Source organism: Choristoneura fumiferana, chromosome 18 (genome assembly GCF_025370935.1).
Source record: "Choristoneura fumiferana chromosome 18, NRCan_CFum_1, whole genome shotgun sequence".
In the NCBI taxonomy this organism is placed as follows: Eukaryota; Metazoa; Arthropoda; class Insecta; order Lepidoptera; family Tortricidae; genus Choristoneura; species Choristoneura fumiferana.
Window position 1 is genome coordinate 7,570,710 of NC_133489.1, and position 21,127 is coordinate 7,591,836.

Consider the following 21,127-nt stretch of genomic DNA (forward strand, 5'->3'; position numbering starts at 1 on the left):
TACGTCCTTTATTGTAAGTTAGGAGGGTAAGGTAAGGATTAAATATACTTAAGACGCATTTTAGTAAGCATAGCTACACATATTTGTATAAATATACTGATAGTAAATTTGTTTGGAATTCCTTAAGAACTTTCATCCCATATTTTCAAGTAAATAGGTCGAATTTGAAAAGCGTCGGAACAAATGTTTTTAGGGTTCCGTACCTCAAGAGGATAAAAAGGGAACCGTTAAAGGATTACTTTGCTGTCCGTCCGTTTATCTCGTAAACGCGCGGAGTATAGGTATCGAGTTGAAATTAAAACCCTAAACTCAGGTGAATAGTCCCGAAAGCTGGTGAAAAAATCAAACCTCAAGTCAAGGCAATCAAAAACTACAGTCATTAAAATGGTTAAGATTGGTTTTTTGGAATCTTTTTGTATTTTTTATTTCAATTCCAAATTTTACTTTTACGGTCATCCCGTAAACCTAAATTGAAAATACAAACTGAAATATAGATGCACAAAAAACCAGAAAAATAAGACCATCACTGGAATCGAACCCAGGTCCTCGGTATTCCGTACCGCGTGCTATACCGCTACACCACTGATGGTCAACGGTACCGACACGAATTTCCCCTATGCACCTCATATCTCAGCTTGTTTGTTCCTTATTTAGCCACTTAAGCAGTGACGCTAGCGACATCTATGCCGTAGCCCTCATCGAGAAACTTTTCGGCACTCCATTGCTTCATTTTACGGGATGAGGATGAGGATGATGATGCAGAGCGAAGGCTGCGGAGCGGAGCGGAGGTTACGGAGCGGAGGCTGCGGAGCGGAGCAGAGTTGTGGGCAGAGGCCTGCTGAGCGGAGCGAAGGTTGCGGAGTGGAGGCTGCGGAGTGGAGCGAGGTTGCGGAGCGGAAGCTGGTGGAGCGGAGCTGAGGTTGCGGGCGGAGCGGAGGTTGCGGAGCGGAGGCTGCGGAGCGGAGGCTGTGGAGCGGAGCGGAGGTTGCGAGCGAGGCGCGGAGCGGAGGCTGTGGAGCGGAGCTGAGTTGCGGAGCGGAGGCTGCGGAGTGGAGGTTGCGGATCGGAGGCTGCGGAAAGGAGGCGGCGGGGCGGAGGCTGCGGAGTGGAGCGTGGCAGTGGAGTGGAGCGGAGACAACGTAGCGGAGGTAGTGGGGTGGAGCGGAGGCAGTGGAGTAAAGTGGAGGCAGCAGAGCAGAGCGGAGTGGAAGCAACGGAGCGGAGCGGAGGCAACGGAGCGGAGCGGAGGCAGCAGAGTGGAGCAGAAGCAGCGGAGCGGAGATAGTAGAGTGGAGCGGAGGCAGCGGAGTGGAGGTAGTGGAGCGGAACGGGGATGGTTGTTATTTAATTGTTATTTATTTCAAACTCTATTGTATGAATGAGTTTCTTTGAACATATCGTAAAGCCTCACTGTACTTACCTCATTAAAATAACACGTTTAACACCACCAACTTATACAATGGCTCAATACAGTTTGGTAAGTAAAAAGTTTGGCCTACATTGACTTATATTTGACCGATAAAACCGGCAAGAGCGTATCGGACACGCCCAAGAAAGGCTTCCGGAGCCATTACGAAAAAATCAGTACTTAATATTTTTCTAAGGATTTCGTATTGTGTACGGATCCGGTATATTGTAACACAACGATGGATGTCTCGAACAATTTGAACGCTTTGACTGAGTCACTGGTAATGACTATTTTGTATGTTTCCAAGTATTGGTGATCGTGACTCCTACGTACTAAATGACGCTGACTGTACCTCCCATAGACGTAAAGTGGGGGTGATTTTTTTTCTCACCCAATCTTGTAGTGTGGGTATCTTGAATAGGTATCTTAAAACCATTAGGTGGTTGCTAAAACGATTTTCGATTCAGTGATTAGTTTGCGAAATATTCAACTTTAGTGCAAATTTTCGTTAAAAATCGAGCGTCCCCCCCCCACCCTCTAAAATCTAAACCGGTGAAAAAATTCAGGATGGTAGTAAGTACATCAAACTTACAAGGAAAACTATAACGGCTAAGTTTGCTTGAGAATTATTAGAAGTTTATTAGTAAATACCAGCCTAAGGTATAAAATATACCTAAACTTGGAATATCCGTACAAAATATGAAATCCTTACAAAAATATTAAGTACTTCATTTTTTTCGTAAAGGCTACGGAACCCTATTTCGGGCGTGTGCGACACGCTCTTGGCCGGTATTTTTTTCACAACAAATAGCGACTTGCGCGCGTCATAGCTCGATATACAACCAGACAACCACTGAGAGCAGGCAGACCGATTCGTTTCACATGAGGAGACGCCATACTTTGAATATGTACTAAAACTGACCATTTCTGTTATCGTTTTTTTTTTTCGCAACAATGAAGCCTTTTTCATGCGCTATATCTCAGTCGCAAGTTGTAACCATTGAGAGCAGGCAGACCACTCTACAACACATAAAAATTAATCTAACCGTTTCCATGATCGTTTTAAAAAATCCTGTCACCTCTCAGTCTCATAGGTCTTTTAAAACCATTAGGGGCTTGCTGAAACGATTTTTCGATTCAGTGATTCGTTTGCAAAATATTCAACTTTAAAGTGCAAATTTTCATTAAAATCGAGCGTCCCCCCCCCTCTAAATGTAAACCGGTGGGTTGAAAAAATCAGAATAGTAGTAGGTATATCGAACTTACGAGAAAAACTATAACGGTTAAGTTTTCTTGAGAATTATTCCGTTTCCAAGAACGTTTTAAAAAATCATGCCACCTCCTTAGACTATATCCAACGACACCCCACACTACAAGGTTGGATGAGAAAAAAAAACATTCCCACTTTACATATGGTACTCAAGAGAAAAATATTTTTAATTTTTTATAGTACCATTTTGTCGGCATAATTTACATATATATAATTTACTGAATCAGGGGTTACTTTGCGGAGGTCCATATCAATGAACTAAAATAATTTCCAAGCAAGCAAGCAAGGAAATTATTTAGTTCATTTACATATATATTACTGCAAAATTAAGTACGGATTTCTAGCATTGATAGTCCCTGAGCAAAGCTGCGGATGGACAGACAGACAGAGCGAAACTATAAGGGTTCCGTAACTATAAGGGAACCCTAAAACCAAGTAGATGACTTACATGCTGAATTGTATATAGCGAACAATGAAATTCTAAAAACTTTCATTAAGAAATAAGGAACGTTTATTGTTCAAAACCGTGTACAAATTATGTTAACATTTATGCATGAGAAGTTTCAACAGTTTGCCCATTTCGGACGTACAATTTATTACTTAAATATATTATAATTTATTATTTTTACATGAATTCTAATATTTTTTCAAAAAGTATTCATTTAGATCATAAAAGCACTCGCACACTAAAAATTGTTTAAGTTTATTTTGAATTGTGCACCATCTAATGATTTTAAATATTCAGGTAAGTGATTATAAACTTTTATTCCATTTACATAAGTGCTCTTTTTGAGTATATAGCTAGAGGGTCGGACAGTGCATATGTCATACTTATATTGAGATCGTATATTTGTCTTTGAATCACTTTTTTGGGAAAATGATCTTTATTTTCTTTAACAAATTATGTTTAACTTCATGTTGTCAATGTATTAATGTTAAAAAAAAGTCAGACAAAATGAATATAGTATCCTTTCTCAATAATAATTTATTAATACAGCAATTTTAAAATGAAATTAATAGAAAAACAAAGTTAAATTAAGTTATTAATAATTACGTTCAACATTAAAATAAAAAATAGACTATTCAAGTCCACAGCTTTCTCCACTCCGCGGAAGACATATACGAACACGGGGCGAGCATATTTGTTTTAGCAATTGAAATGTAAATTTTTAGCAAAATGCTAAAAAAACATCAAGATAGTTATGCAATTTCGTAAATTTAAAGGAAACTTGAAATACGACACTCCATCCTTTTTCAGAGTGGATCTGCTGTCATTTGCAGTTTCGCCGAAAACTTTGTCATTGCGTGGCGTTGTAATGTAATCAACGCGCTGTCGAAACACAACTGTGCAGGGCTACTACGAAACTCGAAAATCGAAGTTCAAATCATACCGTCCCTCTCGCTCGCTCTCGTATTAAATAGTATAAGTGTCAGAGGGACCCCACGACACGAACTTCGAGTTTCGGGTTTCGTAGTAGCCCTGCAGGAATGAAACAATAGTCGTCTACCTCACCTACATACTATGGGTTCCATCCTGCTGGGTCGTGCTGAGTCACCGACTTCGAGCTACTAGGTACAGTCACCAGCACCAATATCCGACACAACAAATCTGCATAAATATCTGATACGACTCTATTTCTAGGGCCGGAAGGACGTGTCAGATATTTTTGCACACTCCGCTGTAGCAGATATTAATGCTGGTGACTGTACCTAAAAAAATATTTTCAAGGGATTTGTAGTCAGTTCCATTTTCCGTTATTTTTTTATTTTTTCTTTTTTGTTATAATTTTTCTTTATTTCTCACATTTTAGTGATTCGTAGCCAAAGAACATCTCACAACGATTCCATTAAGCCCAAACACGGCTTAGGTACGTTGTTTTATAACAGAGTTCCGTTGCCTACCTTCCAGCTTCAGCATCAGATCAGTTAACTTAAAGCTCCTTCTTAGTCGCTTATCTAGGTATATTCATCATGATCGTTTATAGACGAGCGAGCATTACTTAGCTTTGATGAGTTCCATTGGTCATCACGGTCTTCTTCATCAGGTATAAGTTACCAAATGATACTTTCTGAATGTAAATGCTTATTTTAATGCTAAAAATGCCAAAATCGCCATAGGTGTGCCTTTAAAATTTGAGGTTTGCCCTCGATTTCCCTAAAATCCCATCATCAGATCTTGACTTGGTGACAATGGGACTACCTCAAAAGACTATCCTTTCGAATAAAAAAAGAATTTTGAAAATCGATCCACAATTGACTGAGTAATCGGCGAACATACATAATAAAAATACTAACATTGGAACATAGAACCTCCTCCTTTTTTGAAGTCGGTTAAAAAGTCGCCAGATAAGTCGCTAAACCATTTTTGTCGTCAAAACCTTTTTTGGTCGCTAACACTTAAGCAAAAATCGCTAGTTCTAGCGACAGTCGCTAAATTGGCAACACTCGGTAGCATAGCAAATATTACCGAAATGTTACTTCGGTATCGTTATAATAATGTGAATTGGGTAACGTTAACTAGCCCTACAATGTAAAGTAAATTTACCGGTAAAAATAACGTTAATCAGGTAACGGTACTATATGTTAAGTTACCATTTAACGTTATATTTTTTTACCGGTACTAGGTATATGTATGATTTTTACCGTTATTTAACGTTACTTATAGTGTGAATTTGGTAACGTTAACAAGCCCTGGTATATCACCATTTCGCAAAGTTATTGCTCACGAACTTAGTGCCGTGCGACGGTGCGGCCGACATACATCGCGTTGCGCGCCCGACTGCTTTCCTACGGTTTTCCTACAATCTTCGCTTGAAACTGACTCGAAAGATGGCGGATCGTGTCCATTTGTTCAGTAATTATATATTCTATGCTAACCGCACAGTGCAGTGCGCACCAGCAGGGCTACCACGAAATTCGAAAAGCTAAGTTCGTATCGTACCGTCCCGCTCACTCTCGTATTAAATAATAAAGGAGTCGGATGGACGGTACGATACGAACTTCGAATTTCTTAGTAGCCCTGCAGAAAAGTAACGATAAATAACAGTTGAGTGACAGTGACAGCGTCAGTCAGTAGTCACTAGTCAGTCAGAATTCTGACGTTTGACGTTATAACTTCCAGGAAAGGAAAATACAAAAAGAAAGAATTACGAAAAATATACCTTGTTAGTATTTACTTTCTTGCTTGTATAGCATTATTAGTTAGTTAGATGTACATGAGTTAAACTGTGCATTCCAATAATATAAATTATCCTGTGTGTTAGGACTCAAAATGATGTCTTTTGGTAAGAAACACTATAAAAAAGAAATATTCTGCATGTTATTCCTATATTTTATGGATTTAACACATTTAAGAGAAACTACGTGATCTAGTCGAGAAACACCCTTTTTTAGGCATTCGTCATAAGACCTGTAATGTTGAGAATACAATGCAAATGTGGTCGGGAATTATCAAAAATAATGATGAGAGAGATAGCTGTCTCTTAAACATAAATGGACTATTGCGCTGCGCAACATGTAACTTACAGATTATTGCAATTAGTTGTTAAGCATTGCTGGTAATTTTTTTCTATTTCACAATTAACAAGCTTTTCATTTTCAAGAAATTGAGGTGGCACCATCTGTTTACAAAAGGGCAACTGTTGTTTCATACACTCTTCTCACAATTAACTAAACAATTACTTTGCTCACCTTACAATATTAAGCCTATGCAACAAAATTAAATGTTTGTTCATGCAGCTCCCTCAGCTCTACACTGCAAAAAAAAAAACAACTATCACCACCACCACCACCACACAACGCTGACGCGTTTCGAACTCAAACAGAGCTCATCCACAGAGCAACACAACTATTCACCATTTATTTATTTATTTCATAACATTTACACCGCATTACAGATATACATCCAATTCACCGTAAAACTAAAAAAAAAAACTAACAAATCTAAATTAGCATTTAACTAGTACACTAACAAGACAAGACAGCTCACATAACGCTCGATTTCCTTTTATCCATCTCACAAAACCATGTTACCGCATATTACTTAAAATACTCACTCACTCATCTCTTATTATATTTTTTTACTGTATTGCTTCTTACGCTCCATCCAGACCTATCCCCAAAGTATAATTCCCTCTGCCCCACTGGGCACACTGGGCACGTGCCCCCTAGCCCCCCCTCCCCTAGTCCCTACTCTATTACCAAACAATAACCGATAGCCAAATAGTGCTTTATTATGGCCGGGGCCCCATTATCCTAATGTGCTCAGGGCCTCTAATAGATGAAAGACGGCCCTGAGTATAATTGGAATGTAAGAGAAATTACATAAAACAAACTTTTTGTTTCAGAAGCTGAAGATGGAGAATTGTACCCAGCAAGCAGTGGGGCTATTAGATTTCAGGTTAAATGTACCAGTGGGGTTGCACTCTTGGCATTGTGTAATGTGAAACCCCCCCATAAAGAGCTTTTCAAGGTAATCTGGCATTTTTGACTTAATATACCAACCTACAGTATGATTACTTGAAGTTAACACTTGACAGATGGGTGTGCCTTCAGTCAAATTTCAACTTTGAGGTCATACAAATAAAACAGTTTTTACATAATCTGTAAACGTGGCTAGCGGTATACTAAAAATGGCTTTATTTGTATTGCGTCAAAGTTGAAAATTGACTGAAGGCACACCAATCTGTCAAGTGTTAACTCAAATTAATTGAACTGTTATTAAATTACCCTAAGGTGACCCTAAGCCTATCTAACGTCGAAATGGCTTAACAACATATTGGATGTAATATAATAACCAACTTACAATAGGTACATCAATAAATAAATTACATTACATAAATTTGTGGAAGAGAAAATTAACCCTAAAATATTTATTTATTAATTTGTCATTAAAAAATTACAGCATTACAGTAGAAACCAATGTGCTGTAAAATTAAAAGTATACAAAAAAAAGACAAATAAAAACCGACCAAGTGCGAGTCGGACTCGCGCACGAAGGGTTCCGTACCATTTATACAACATTCATAAGATTGCCAAAAAACGGCAAAAAGATCATGTTTGTTGTATGGGAATCCCCCTTAAATATTTGTTTTATGTTTTTAGTATTTGTTGTTATAGCGGCCACAGTTATACATAATATGTGAAAATTTCAACTGTCTAGCTATCACAGTTCATGAGATAGAGCCTGGTGAATGTCGGCCGGACAGCAAAGTCTTAGTAATAGCGTTTCCGTTTTTTTACCCTTTGGGTACGGAACCCTAAAAACACAAAAAGGACGTGCAATAATAAAACAAAGTTATTGAATATACTAAATACAATACTATTCATTTATTTTTTCGGTTACTACATGTATATTGCTAAAAAGAAACATAATAAAACATAATTAAACTATAGATAGAAAATTTGGCCTAAATCGCCGTCAATGGGTAAGGTGCCCAGAAGGCTGGCAGTATTTCCTCGTTGTATAGCGATACTTATACGCTGTGCGAAATAGTGGCCAGCCCTCTGGTCGCCCGAGGCCTCTATTAGGCGCGTCGACAAATCTTTATACAGCCGACGCGCACTTGGCCCCCAAGGCCCCAAGGTTTCAACAGCAAATGCCGCAAACATACTATTTACATAAATTCATAAAAAGGTGCATGTAAATACATACCATCAGGAGACCCACTTGCTCGTTTGCCATCCAGTCAAATAAAAAAAAAAAAAAAAACATAAGTACAGTAAAAATATCAAAGCACAATTATCAATAACACATGTTGTAAAGTTAATAGTGACTTTGAAAGAACTCTCCTTTCATTCCTCAACTAGGTATATCGTATAATTGTATAAAATGTGTATAAATCAAATATACCTAGTTGTCTTGAATAACATGGTACAGTCAAGGACTTTAATTCATGAGCCACAATGTAACCATTTCACAGTAAACGTCATGCATAGTGACGTCGCATTAATTAACAAGGAAAATCGTAATGAGTTTTCCTTTGAAAAGGTTCCATGGTGGCTCATGAATTAAAGTCCTTGGGGGGCGTTCAAGTAATACGTAACGCAATTTTTTCAGTTTCCGAATTAAGCTGGCATTTCTTGACACAGTCACACTGGCAATTTAGCATGAGAGCATTTATAGGCGAAGAAAAACAACTGATGATGCGAACTTGTTACAAAAAACTGTGACGTAACGCGTAGTTAAGTTTTTACAAGACCCCCCCCCCTCCCCCCCAAATTGCGTTACTTAATACTTGAACGCTCCCATGAGTGTACAGTAAAGTTGATTTTATTTTTAAATCCTGTTTAGATAATATTGGGAGGAGCCTCCAAGATTCAGCAGGCTCATAATCATTGTCATGACATTATTGATCCAGTCAACACAGAGTTTATAGACTTCACCGTGCAGCACCAAGAATTCTGGATAACATGGTTTGGTGGAGTAATCCATGTGGGGTTTGGTGACCAGACCAACCCCTTCATGTGGTGCAATTATGTCAGAGAAGAAAATGTGAAGATAGGCTATATCAAATTTAACAAAAAACACTTAAATCGTCATACGAGAACTGTTCACTTTACAGACTGGATATATGAAGGTACAATAGCAAACATTTTCTTAGATCTAACATACTAGCATTGATCATGGACATTATAAGGACTCACTTGGGCTCAGCAGGAGAAGTGTTGGATAAATTTGGGCATTGAGTTTTCCAATGAGGCGGGCATAGTCTCAAAGGTGCAGTTTATCCTCAGAAAAAAAAATATAGACAAAAAATTACCCACCTTCTACTTGGAAAGAACTAAGCGAGCATACTATAAGCATATTGGCAGAGGAGTCGCTAGGCGTAGGTGACATGGTCCAACCGCCTCCTGTCTCGCGGTCCAACGGGCCTCGCGCCTCGAAAGTTTCTCGTTTGTTCGCTCATTTAAAATCTGTCATTTAATCTGTGGTGTCACCATCATAGGGCATGCAAATTTTTTCTTGCTCACGCCAAATTTAGCTCCTGCACCCTGCGCCGCCACTGCATATTGCCCTAGGTCCATGGTAAAAGTTAGTGTGATAGAACTACTGGTTGTTAACAGACTTGTTCCACTATGCTTACTAATGATTTTAAATTTACGTTACTCATGAAATGTGTAAAAGCATTTTACCATGTTTTGCAGAATCGCCAATAGCTTTACGTCCTACCAAGTTCAAAAAGATAAATGGTGGTGACTTAAGATGGGTTCCTCTAAATGCAGAAATAGATCATCGAGTACCTGCTGATGCTCTGATTGGAGGGTTTGAGAAGGAACCATTATATATTGCCCGAGCGCATCATAATGGCAGCTTGTGCCCTGGAAAGTATGTGGTTTCACTCCGTAGGGCGTTTTTGCCCTGGGGACGCAGGGAACATCAAAAGACACGGTTGGAGGTAAAGAACTATTTCATCACAAAAAGTGCAAATCCCTTATCTACCGTATGTAGGTAAATACCGCGTATCTGCACCACGTCTAGTTTTATTGGGCATGGTTTAACTTCATACTTATTTCATCAAATTTGGAGTGTAAATTGGAAATTGAGTAAATTTGTCAGATTGGTACTAGTTACTGTCAAGACTGAGGGTCCTTAATACCTGAAACAGCCCTATTTAAAGAAAAACACTTTCACCTGCACTTTTTTTTTTAAACATTAACGAATATATCGATCTAGTTACGCAGATTTGCACTATCCCCGATAATATATTAGTCGTTAATTTATTTTTTATTAAAATACAGATTCTCTGTGGATACAACGCAGCTTGGGTAAAAACCGAAGGCGCCAAAATTCCTCAAAATGCTTTTATTGCGGGCACATCGGAAGTAAGACAAGAACCGCTCTATATTGGACGAGCAGAGCATGATGGCTGTTTAATAAATGGGAAAATACATGTAATACATGGAACATGCTTCCTTCCCTATTATGGCGAAGAAATTGTAGTCTACTCGTATGAAATACTGGTGGTTCCTGATGTTAATTTCCGTGGTACATTAGCTGATGTTGCCTGTACTATAAACCTGTAACAATAAACGTCTCGCGGGCCAGAGTTGTCCAAAATTAAAAATAAGTTTGATTGCATTGTACAATTTTGTAAATAACTAAATAAATTATAGAGAACGACAATAAACAGTACATAGAAGGCAGATAGAAAAGGAAGCATAATTTTTTTTACAAAAATGTTGACATATTTATTTTCTTGTTGTAGACGAAAATGTTTGTTACAAAAAAAAGTGGTGCCTTCATTAAAAATCAGGTTTTTATTATCGTATTAACATGTTGTTTTAATAAAAAAACACTTAGTTGGTAGGTACCTACAGCGACATTCTAAAATTATTTACATTTTTTTTTATGTATGACTTAATAATGCACGCCCTGTTAATTCGTGCTCTGTATATACGAATTATGTGAGAGACACCAATTAGGTATCAGTGTGCGTTACTAGGTCATACATTCCGACGCAATACTTACAGGGACGTACATAAATCACACACCCGGAAGTGGCGCTCTAAGAATTTAGGAAAGGGATGATAATACGTGACGTACCTACCCGTGGTCCAACTATAGTTTGTCCAACTGCTTTTCGACGGGCGGAGCTCCTCTTTCTGGGTATTTTGCCCTTCGGGCAACTGAAGTTACCTAACTAACCTAACCTAACTTATTTTTGTATTAAAATATAATATTTGTATAAATAAATATAAATATAATATTTCCGGATTGGACAAATTAGTTGGACCACGGGTACCTTGATAATATTGATAATCATTAATAATTGGTAACCAAATTCCAAAGGCAAAGTAATAGAATTTGCATATCATCATCCCAGCCTATATTACGTCCCACTGCTGGGCACAGGCCTCCTCTCAGAACAAGAGGCCATTTGCATATCATTAAGGATTAATAAATAAGGTAGCTCCGAGATTCTAAGTAATGGCAAAATATTCCGAGTCTCTACAGGTCGATTCACAAGAGCTGGCACGAATGGATTGAATGAGTGAATGAAAGTATCTGTGTGTTATATTCATGTTATATTATATTTGAATACACTTCACACAAATGTGAAGATGTCAGCATCGTCATGTTCCTAAAAAAATGTCTAAGTGACATTACTTTCGTTCCGACTCTCTTCCGACTACGCTTTCGTTGGATTCTGCTGTCAGCGTTTATGGTGGTAGCAAGCGTTGTGTTTCGGTTTAAGTATTTCGGGTTTTTTTCGTGCTAGAACCGCTGTGTTGTTATCCTGTAGTTATTTAGATTTGTTTGTGAGTGTCCTAGTGTAAGTGTTTCTGGTAGTTTTAATTAAACATGGACCTGGATCCTTCGGATCCAGATCCCGGTGGTGGGCCTAACTGTTCCCCTATCCCTCCAAACCAGGCAGCTTATGCGCCTCAAACTCCCCTGCTCGGTAAAAGACCATTAGTCGATTCCGATGTCCCCCCTGCCAAAAAATCCTATTCTCCTGCAGGTTCCTACGAAACGACATTCACACATCCGGATTTCGAAAAGCTGAAGTCATCATACTCCACAGAAGACTGGCCCCTATATTATTAACGTCCAGAGAACAGAGAGTGACCCAGCCTCAAGTACTGCCTTAAGGGCTATAAATTTCGGGAATTTCTTGTATAGAAACGATATCTACGGCGTTGTTAGGGACGGAGTGAAAAGAATCGGGCGCAACCGTTTTTCAGTTGAGTTTGATTCGGCGGAACATGCAAACAATTACTTATTACATCCTGCCCTTACCTCAGCAGATTATACCGCAGTTGTTCCCACATTCCATGTGACCCGTATGGGCATTATTAGAGATAGGTATCCCTCCTGCCTGAGTGGTCGATGTTGGAGGTGGTGGAAAATGTGACAGTCCCCTAGGGCTTCGGACTCGAGATTAAGGCCCGCAGATTAAGTAGGAAATCCATTGGTGAGAATAATACTCCAACATGGACTCCTACTCGATCAGTGGTACTTACATTCAGTGGCCGTAGTCTGCCTCCAAAAGTCTTCTGTTTCTACAACAGTTTGCCTGTAGAGTGTTACCTTCTCCCAACAACCAATGCAACAAGTGTTGCCGTTTTGTCCATGTCAAAGCTCAGTGCAGATCCAAATCTAGGTGCTATAAATGCTCTCTTGACCATATCGGTGAAAATTGTAATTCTCCTACACTGAAATGCCTATTTTGCTTTGGTAACCACTGTGCTAATGTCATTTCTTGCCCAGAACAACAAAGGCAGCGCAATATTAAAATGGTGATGTCCCTGGAAAACCTTTCCTACATTGAGTCCTCTGCTCGCTTCCCTCAGGTAAGAAAGACCTTCTCTGAGACTTTGAATTCTCCCTCCCCTGGTTCATTTAATAACACTCCCCCTTCCCCTCAATCACAATTTAATTTCATTAACTCAGGTTATGACAGAATTGCCCATAATAATATTGTCAGTGATCCCATTTTCACCAAACCTAATGGTTGTGATCTAAATCAAGAGCCTAACTCCCCTAATGATAATCTCATTGAGCTTCTGCTCAATACACTGATTAACATATTGTCACGCTTTTCTGATTCCGGTTTACCGAACAACATGCATCATAAATTAACCCAACTGTTATCTCTTGTTTCCTCACAAAATGGCCCAAGCTCCGTAGTATCAACAATAAAAAAATTAACTGATCTATCTCATTAATAAACATAAGCCCTTCCTCCTAGCCATTCAAGAGACCTGGCTAAAACCTTACTCTATTTTTAGAGTGCATGGTTTTACCTGTCTCCGGAATGATATGAGTGATGGCTATGGTGGCGCAGCTATATATTAGTTGCCCGCTCTATTACTTTTAGTCATATTCCCATCCCCCCTCACAGCGACTTTATTAGTGCAGTTGCTTACTTACTTCCTTTCTGTCTCTCTATATCCCTGATCCCCATCCAGGTATGATTGCTGAGCTTTCCTCCATCCTGTCTTCCATCCCTCCCCCCACCATCATACTAGGAGACTTTAATGTACATCATACCTCTTGGGGCTCCCATACTAGTGATTCAATTTCTTCTGCTTTTCTTGACTGATCTTGATCTATGTGTCCTGAATGATGGTTCCCCAACAAGACGTGTGCTACTTTCCCAAAACCCAAAAAGTGCTGTTGACCTTACTTTATGTTCTCCCTCAATTTCTTCTAGACTCTTTTGGCAAGTGATCCCCTCCACATTGGGGAGTGACCATTTCCCCACCAAAGTATCATTTCCTGACCCGATCCCCTCCTTTTATTTCCCTCCCCGTCTCAAATATCAAACCAAAAAAGCAGACTGGCCTAATTTTAGATCTGCCTTAGACAAGGAAATATCTCTTCTTCCTTCCCCTGACTCCAATAATATATCCCAATAGTGTATGAAGGTTTTAAAAAAGCTCTTCTGTCTGCGGCTGACAAGTCAATTCCTTTAAAAAAAGATCCCTTTTCCTCCCTGGTGGGACGCTGAATGTCTTGCAGCTGTTAAAAAGCGCAGAGAAGCTGAAGCTCTCCTTTCTACCAACTTGTCGAGGGAGAACTATTTGGAGGAAACCTCCAAATTCCTTCAAAATAAAAAAAGACTAGGTCGGCAAAAATTCTGTGAATATCTCTCTCCTAATTCCCCCTCCTCTTTAGTCTGGGATGGTATCAGGGTCTTTCGTGGCGCTTTTACCCCGAAATCATCATCATCATCATCATCATTCCAGCCTATATACGTCCCACTGCTGGGCGGAGGCCTCCTCTCAGAACAAGAGGGCTTGGGCCATAAGTTCCCATGCGGGCCCAGTGCGGAATGGGAACTTCACACGCACCATTGAATTGCTTCGCAGGTTTTGTGCAGGTTTCCTCACGATGTTTTCCTTCACCGCAAAGCTCGTGGTAAATTTCAAATGTAATTCCGCACATGAATTTCGAAAAACTCAGAGGTGTGCGAGCCGGGGTTTAAACCCACGACCCTCTGCTTGAGAGGCGATAGGTCAAACCACTAGGCCACCACGGCTTCAAAAATCAAATCTATGTAATGACCCTTCAGAGTGGATTGAAACATTCGCTCTTAAGTTAGCCCCCCTCTGTCCCATCCATTGAGGAAATATCTCCAGTCTGGTCTCTTCCCTCTTCCTCTACCCTTAGTTCTTTCGACACCCCTTTTAATATGGAGGAATTTCTTACAGCCACCGATCAGCTTAAGGATTCATCCCCTGGCTTGGACGGGATCCTTTACTCCTTTGTAGTTAACTCCAGTTCAAATTCTAAACAATTCTTCGTTGGGATCATAAACAATATCTTTCTAGAGAGAAAGATATTGTTTATGATCCAACCAACCAACCAAAACCCACCAGGAACCAGAGGGTTCCCCTTCTGAGGAATGTAAATTTCAAATAGTTGTTTCCATCTTAAAGGCAGGAAAATTATGTAATGACCCTTCAGGTCATCGCCCTACTTATTGCTTTATCGTCTGCTTTGGCAAAAAATGTAGAGCATCTGATTAAAAATCGTCTAGAATGGCTGGCAGAAAGTAAGGGCCTTTTGGCCAAAAGTCTATTTGGATTCCGTAAATGTCTCGGTACGATGCATATTCTTTCCATTTTCATAACCGACATTCGCCTTGCGTTCTCCAAAGGTGAGTCTGTAGTGGGGGTCTTTTTAGATATCTCCTCTGCATACGATAACGAACTTCTCCCTCTTCTCAGACAAAAGGTGCACCATCTGAGTTTTCCGGAGAGGTTAGTTGACTTCACAATCAACTTTCTATTGGCCAGATCAGTCCTTATCTCATCTTACAATGTCTCCCTCCCCCCTAACTTATAATAACGAACTACCCAAATACTTAAACTACCCAAGTAAGTTTGCAGGTGGTAGGACCTTGTGCAAGGTCCGCCCGGATTGCTACCACCATCTTGCTCGCTAATCCTGCCGTGAAACAGCAGTGCACTGTTGTGTTTTGGCGTGGCGAGTAAGACAGCCGGTGAAATTACTGGCACTTGAGGTATCCCATCTTAGGCCTCTAGGTTGGCAACGCATCTGCAATCCCCCTGGTGTTGCAGGTGTCTATGGGCGGTGGTGATCTCTTATGATCAGGAGACCCACTTGCTCGTTTTCCATCCAGTTGAATAAAAAAAATAAAAAAGTACTTGAACTACCTTAATACTTAAAAATTAAAAACTAAACAATTTTAAAACTTAGTATTATATAAATAGAAGCAAATAACTAAAAACAAACAAAAATATCTTATTTTGTTTTGTATGTGACGCGGACAAGCGGACCTAAATTTATTAGTAGATAATTGCGCATCAAGCACTCGGCACGTGCGATGCAACTGCACCGCCTAGCGACTCGAACCGAGCGCCCAGTACTTAAGCCTTTACCACAGAATATAATATAATAGGTAGTAGTACCCTTTACGTAGCGGAGCGCATGTCGTTTATGTACCTACGTGTTTAAAGTGCCACGCTTATATTTGCTTTACTTATACTTACTTACGAAAAACATTACTGTTGTTATTGTGCTTGTTTGACTATTCTATTCTATGTGCTTTTCTGGACTTTTGTTGCTAAATTACAAAATTTCTCCTTCTGATATTGTACTGTGATTTGTGGAGTAAATTGTTGTTGTGTTTTTATCCGGACTTTTCATTTATATCCACTTCGGACAACTACGACGACGCCAACACTGGCAATTATAATTTTTGTTTATTAATTAAATTAATGTCATGGTTAAGTTACAGATATACGTAACCTTGACCTCCCCTTAAAAAAGCCTAACACACTGAATAAGTACCTACTATGAAGAAACTGTTTTTTTAAGCCAAAACGTTTGCATAGTTCTTGCATAGTTTGTTATCAGCAGATAAGGTACTGGCTGGTAATAAGACTAAGACGGACGAAGTTTTAACATTCCAGTTCTAGCTGTCATTCTTAAAAATGCAAGCTCCGCTGAATGCCCTGGCAAACATAAGTATTTATTAAGTTACGTTCAAAGCGTAACGGGACTGTTTCTAAAGGTGATATCAAAGAAAAATAAACAAAATGGCTTCAGAACCTTCAGGGGCACCTTCGGAGGCGACTCTCGGCACCCAATCCATTGGTGGAGAAGGTTGGTTTTATATTGACATAAGTAGGTACAGCAACGATATGTACCATGTACCTATCTACTACGCACTAGATTTCGTGATTCGCGAGAATTAGATAGTAGGTTACCGAATGTCCGGCTATTTTGGTCCGGTACAATCGTTTGAGCCCAGATGCTCGCTGCATACTTAGTTGTTACTTGGCACCACGGAAGAATAAAAAAACACAAGTGGAAGTGCTATCTAGATGCAGCGTACGTGGTGGTACTTCCACTTGGTTTTATTCTTCCTTACTTGGCACTGTACGCAATGTAGGTACAGAGAAAAAACTGCAGGGCTACAACGAAACTCGAAGTTCGTGTCGTGCGATCCCTCTGACACTTATACTATTTAATACGAGAGCGAGAAGGACGGTACGATACGAATTTCGAGTTTCGAGTTTCGTAGTAGTTCTGCTTGTTCCTCGGAGTCTACCCAAGATCGAAATAGGTGGGTATGATATCAATATCATACGGGCTCACTACGACTTTGCCCGCAATCCTATGTCGTCACTTTCCTATCTTCCTAATCCACATTCCTATATCGACCAGTGCCAAAATTTCCCATTATTCCCATTTTGTCCACAGTGTCACTGTATTCAGCATTTTTGTATCGTTGATTGTCATGATTTGTTTGCATTTGTATTATGCCGTAGACAAGCCGTTGACTTACGAATATGAGTGCTGTGCCAGCACCAGTGCCGTGGGTCATTGTAGGTATTTTTCTTAAAATTTTACATCCGTAAGGAGGTATAGGGTCAAGTGTCCACCAATGAAACACATAAAATTCAAAATCTTATAAATCTTTTGTTTTGACAGATAGAAGTCTGAATTTTTCACTGTACTTAGTTAATTTTATTGGGTATCGCGTGACATATACAGTATTCTTTAAGAATGTGTAGTAGGTAAGTCATCAAATAAATAAAAGTAAAAATGGGAAATTTTGCAGTGTCCACAGTGGTGTACTTACAGAATGAAACTATAAGTACATATTTAACAATGAAACGTAAAAACTAACACAATCTGTTTCATAATTTTGGGACGTATTTATGTAATAGGTTTAATAAAAAAATGCCCGAATATAATCAAACAGTTTTAATAACTTTAACTTTAATCAGTCTTATCAGGTGTGTCCCATGCGTAAATGTTTCATTGTTGATTACCTAAGATATTTTATATAAAACTTGAATTTTTTCCTGCTAAATTGGACCACTTTAACTCCTGATCTAGTCCACGATAATTTACGAAATACGTTTAATATATATTTTTTTAAATCTTATATTTTAACGAGGCTTCAGTACACTAAATGTGACTATGCCAGCCTCATGGGGGGCCTCAGATACATGTTACATTCTCTTGTGCCGAGACCTAGTCTCTGGACGCAAAGGCCCGTCTGATGAACTTGTAAATCCGCATCGCTTCTTCTGAAAGTGGATGACTCAGAATCACATTTACACTTCCATTCCACAGATCCATACCATCCAGATACCTGTTTCTGGTGTCCTTATTCTGATCACATTCCAGAACGTTTAATATTGAAAAAGTATCAAATATATTGAATTTATAACCATAATTTAATGAAAAATCTACAAAAATGCTTAAGATCCTTACTTTTGTGACAATAATACTGAAAAAGCTCGACACGTATTCCTCCACGTGACGCCAATGCTAACTAGGGTACAGTAGGGGGTTCTCAAGGGTGTCCTTACGGGATATACTGCACGATCTGGCAACGTGGCACTTTAGAAATATCGCAATGTTTCACTGTGTACCTAAGTTTCATTGTTGGACACATGACCCTACCTATATACCACAGCTATATACTTAAGTCTAAAATCTTCCAGCATAGGTACCTACTTTATGAGACTTAAATAGACTGATTAAAGAAGAATGTAGACAAAATATGGATATTGACGATATCTCTAGGTACGAATGTGGACGAGTTACTTAGGATAGTGACGATTAAGGAATTATTGTATGCTGACGACATGGCATTGTGAACGATTTAAGAAAGTGACGAGGACAATGTCGCCCTTAGGTATAATATGTGCCATCACTGTCACTCTCCTGTTAATATTCCTACCTACTATTAGTGTTAGCGAGTCGGCACGATAGGAATTTCAAACATAGGAGTATAAGACCTTCTGTATCCGTTTGTTGTGGTAGCGACACCAGCGAAGCCGACTTTGGGCGCATACCCGCCGTATCCTCCATACGTCTCGAAGCCCGTGCCCCCGTCGGTGGCCGAGACCATCATCGCCGGGCGCGATCTGCGCGTGCAGCACAAGAGCCAACCGCGCCAGCCGGTGCGCCCGCTGCCCAGGCCTGCCAAACCTAAGTAGGTATTGTCATCTACCCTGGAAAGCCTGTATAATTGGATTATTCGCAGTAGTTCCTTTGGCAGCTCAAAATAGAGAATGATTAGGATGAGAAAAAAAAGTAAAGGATAGCTATACTGCGAGTAAGTAAAGTCGTATAAGCTTTATCTTGCGTCGGTCGAGCTCTCGTGCTTTCTATATAGTCGTTCTAACTATAAACGTGCAATAGTGACCCATATGGGTGTGCTCACCGAATCCGCTTTTGGTATTATAATAATAGTACCTATACCTAGTTCCATCCACGAAGACGCGTGATTTTATCAAAATTCTATTAATGACATTGTAATAAGAACCACGGCACGCGTCATCGTGAATGACTTTACCTATATGTAGTGTTGTGCTTGTGCTGTCAAAAGGTTAGAGTAGGTAGCTATATCAACTCTTATGAATGAGACTCTACATTATTAATACATTCACTGCCCTGACTTAAAAAGGACCTTGAACTTACGCGTTCTAATTTTGTGTTCGTAAGACCTTATCTCGTATGCGATGTGCTAGCTAATTTGTCTGTTTTGTTTTGTACCAGAGGTCCGAAGGCGACCGATGTGAAACTGAACCGGCGCGCGACCCGGCAGCACGCGCGCTGCCTGCGCCGCCACGGCGCGGTGCTCACCGACCGGCTCGAACGTATCGCCAAGCCGCCGCGCCGGAGCATCATCTACCTGTGGCGGGAGCATGCCGACACACTGCCGCCTGAGACTGTCAGTACCTGTTGTAGCTACCTAGTCTTCTGTTCATTGCGCGACCAAGACATTCGACAGTGTTTTGGCAGCTTGGCAGCATCTCAATGAACAGATAAAGCGTGTGCTCTATGCTGCCTGCGCCGCCACGGCGTTGGGCGCGATTCTTACCGACCGGCTCAAACGTATTATCGCCAAGCCGCCGCGCCGGAGCACAGAGACCTGCAGGGCTACTACGAAATTCGAAACTCGAAGTTCGTATCGTACGTACCGTCCCTCTCGCTCTCGTATTAAATAGTATAAGTGTCAGAGGGACCGCACGACACGAACTTCGAGTTTCGGGTTTCGTAGTAGCACTGCTGTGGCGGGAGTATGCCGACATGCTGCCGCCTGAGATTGTCAGTACCTATTGTTAGCTGGCTAGTCTTCTGTCCATTGCGCAACCAAGACACTCGACAGTAGAGATTTTGTTAGTAGAGAGCCTAGGCTAGGAATTTTTACGCTTGACTTCTAACAGTGGCTAATGTGTCCTGTTTTGAGGGGTTACCACGCCGATCTTATCTATTTCTGTTCCTGCGTTCCTGCAGATTGCGCGCCTTCGGACGATGCTCGACGCAGACGAGCCGTTCAAGCCTGACCAGGCGTACGAGTACTTCATCAACGTGCGCAAAACCAGGAAGGGTGCTACTAGGAGGTATGTTAATGTTAATAGAGCCGACTATGTCTGATATAGGTATTTTCGGTGATACTGCGATCTGCGTTTATAGCGCGACCGAGAACCTCATCGCATCGCCTAATAGTTACAAGTCGGAACGCGTAACAATTCTTTATAATTCTTCTACTTTTTAACCCGATAGAAAAAGAAGGGTGTATCTGTTGTGTACATAAATTTATAACTTCTGAAATTTTTGTTAAATATCCGTGCAAAGCCGGAGCGGGCCGCTAGTTATAGATAAAAGCTCACAAAGTAAACGGGAAAGTTTTAGCGAGCATTCAAGCGAAACGACGGTAAATTTGCTCAGAGTATTTTGCCGAGCATCCGTCCATCATAATCGTGAATAATAAAAATGTTGACAGTATTTAGCTTTCCTAGAATGATCGTGTAAAATGTCCGTAGCAATGTTTGGCTCTAGTCTTGGCTCTGTTCGTTGTTCAGTTCCATACGGAATATGTGGTTCATGTCCCAATGACTGACTTAGGTTACCTCACAATCTGAGGGGCTACTTCGAAATTCGAAAATCGAAGTTCGTGTCACACCGTCCCTCTCACTCTAGTATAAAATAATTTAGCTTCAGCAAT

General features: G+C 40.2%; 2 protein-coding genes across 3 annotated transcripts in view; both read left to right on the forward strand.

Annotated features, from left to right (window-relative positions):
* The first annotated feature begins 5,663 nt into the window (after window positions 1-5,663).
* On the forward strand, window positions 5,664-16,285 carry LOC141438110 (uncharacterized). Of its 2 annotated transcripts, none has more exons than XM_074101785.1 (5): window positions 5,664-5,962; window positions 7,028-7,149; window positions 8,971-9,256; window positions 9,825-10,075; window positions 10,419-16,285. In XM_074101785.1, exons 1-5 carry the CDS (start codon window positions 5,950-5,952, stop codon window positions 10,701-10,703), a joined length of 957 nt encoding a protein of 318 aa, XP_073957886.1. In that variant the 5' UTR covers window positions 5,664-5,949; the 3' UTR covers window positions 10,704-16,285. The 2 variants fall into 2 exon arrangements, with proteins under 2 accessions (XP_073957886.1, XP_073957885.1); XM_074101784.1 differs by having other exon boundaries at window positions 5,674-5,962; window positions 7,025-7,149.
* A 293-nt stretch (window positions 16,286-16,578) lies between these two features.
* Window positions 16,579-21,127, forward strand: part of LOC141438462 (uncharacterized) — a 28,161-nt gene continuing 23,612 nt past the window's right edge. Inside the window, exons 1-4 of the mRNA XM_074102344.1 lie at window positions 16,579-16,758; window positions 18,937-19,108; window positions 19,675-19,849; window positions 20,416-20,522. Coding sequence (XP_073958445.1) covers window positions 16,692-16,758; window positions 18,937-19,108; window positions 19,675-19,849; window positions 20,416-20,522 — 521 coding nt within the window. The 5' untranslated portion in view covers window positions 16,579-16,691. The remainder of the gene's footprint in view (window positions 16,759-18,936; window positions 19,109-19,674; window positions 19,850-20,415; window positions 20,523-21,127) is intronic.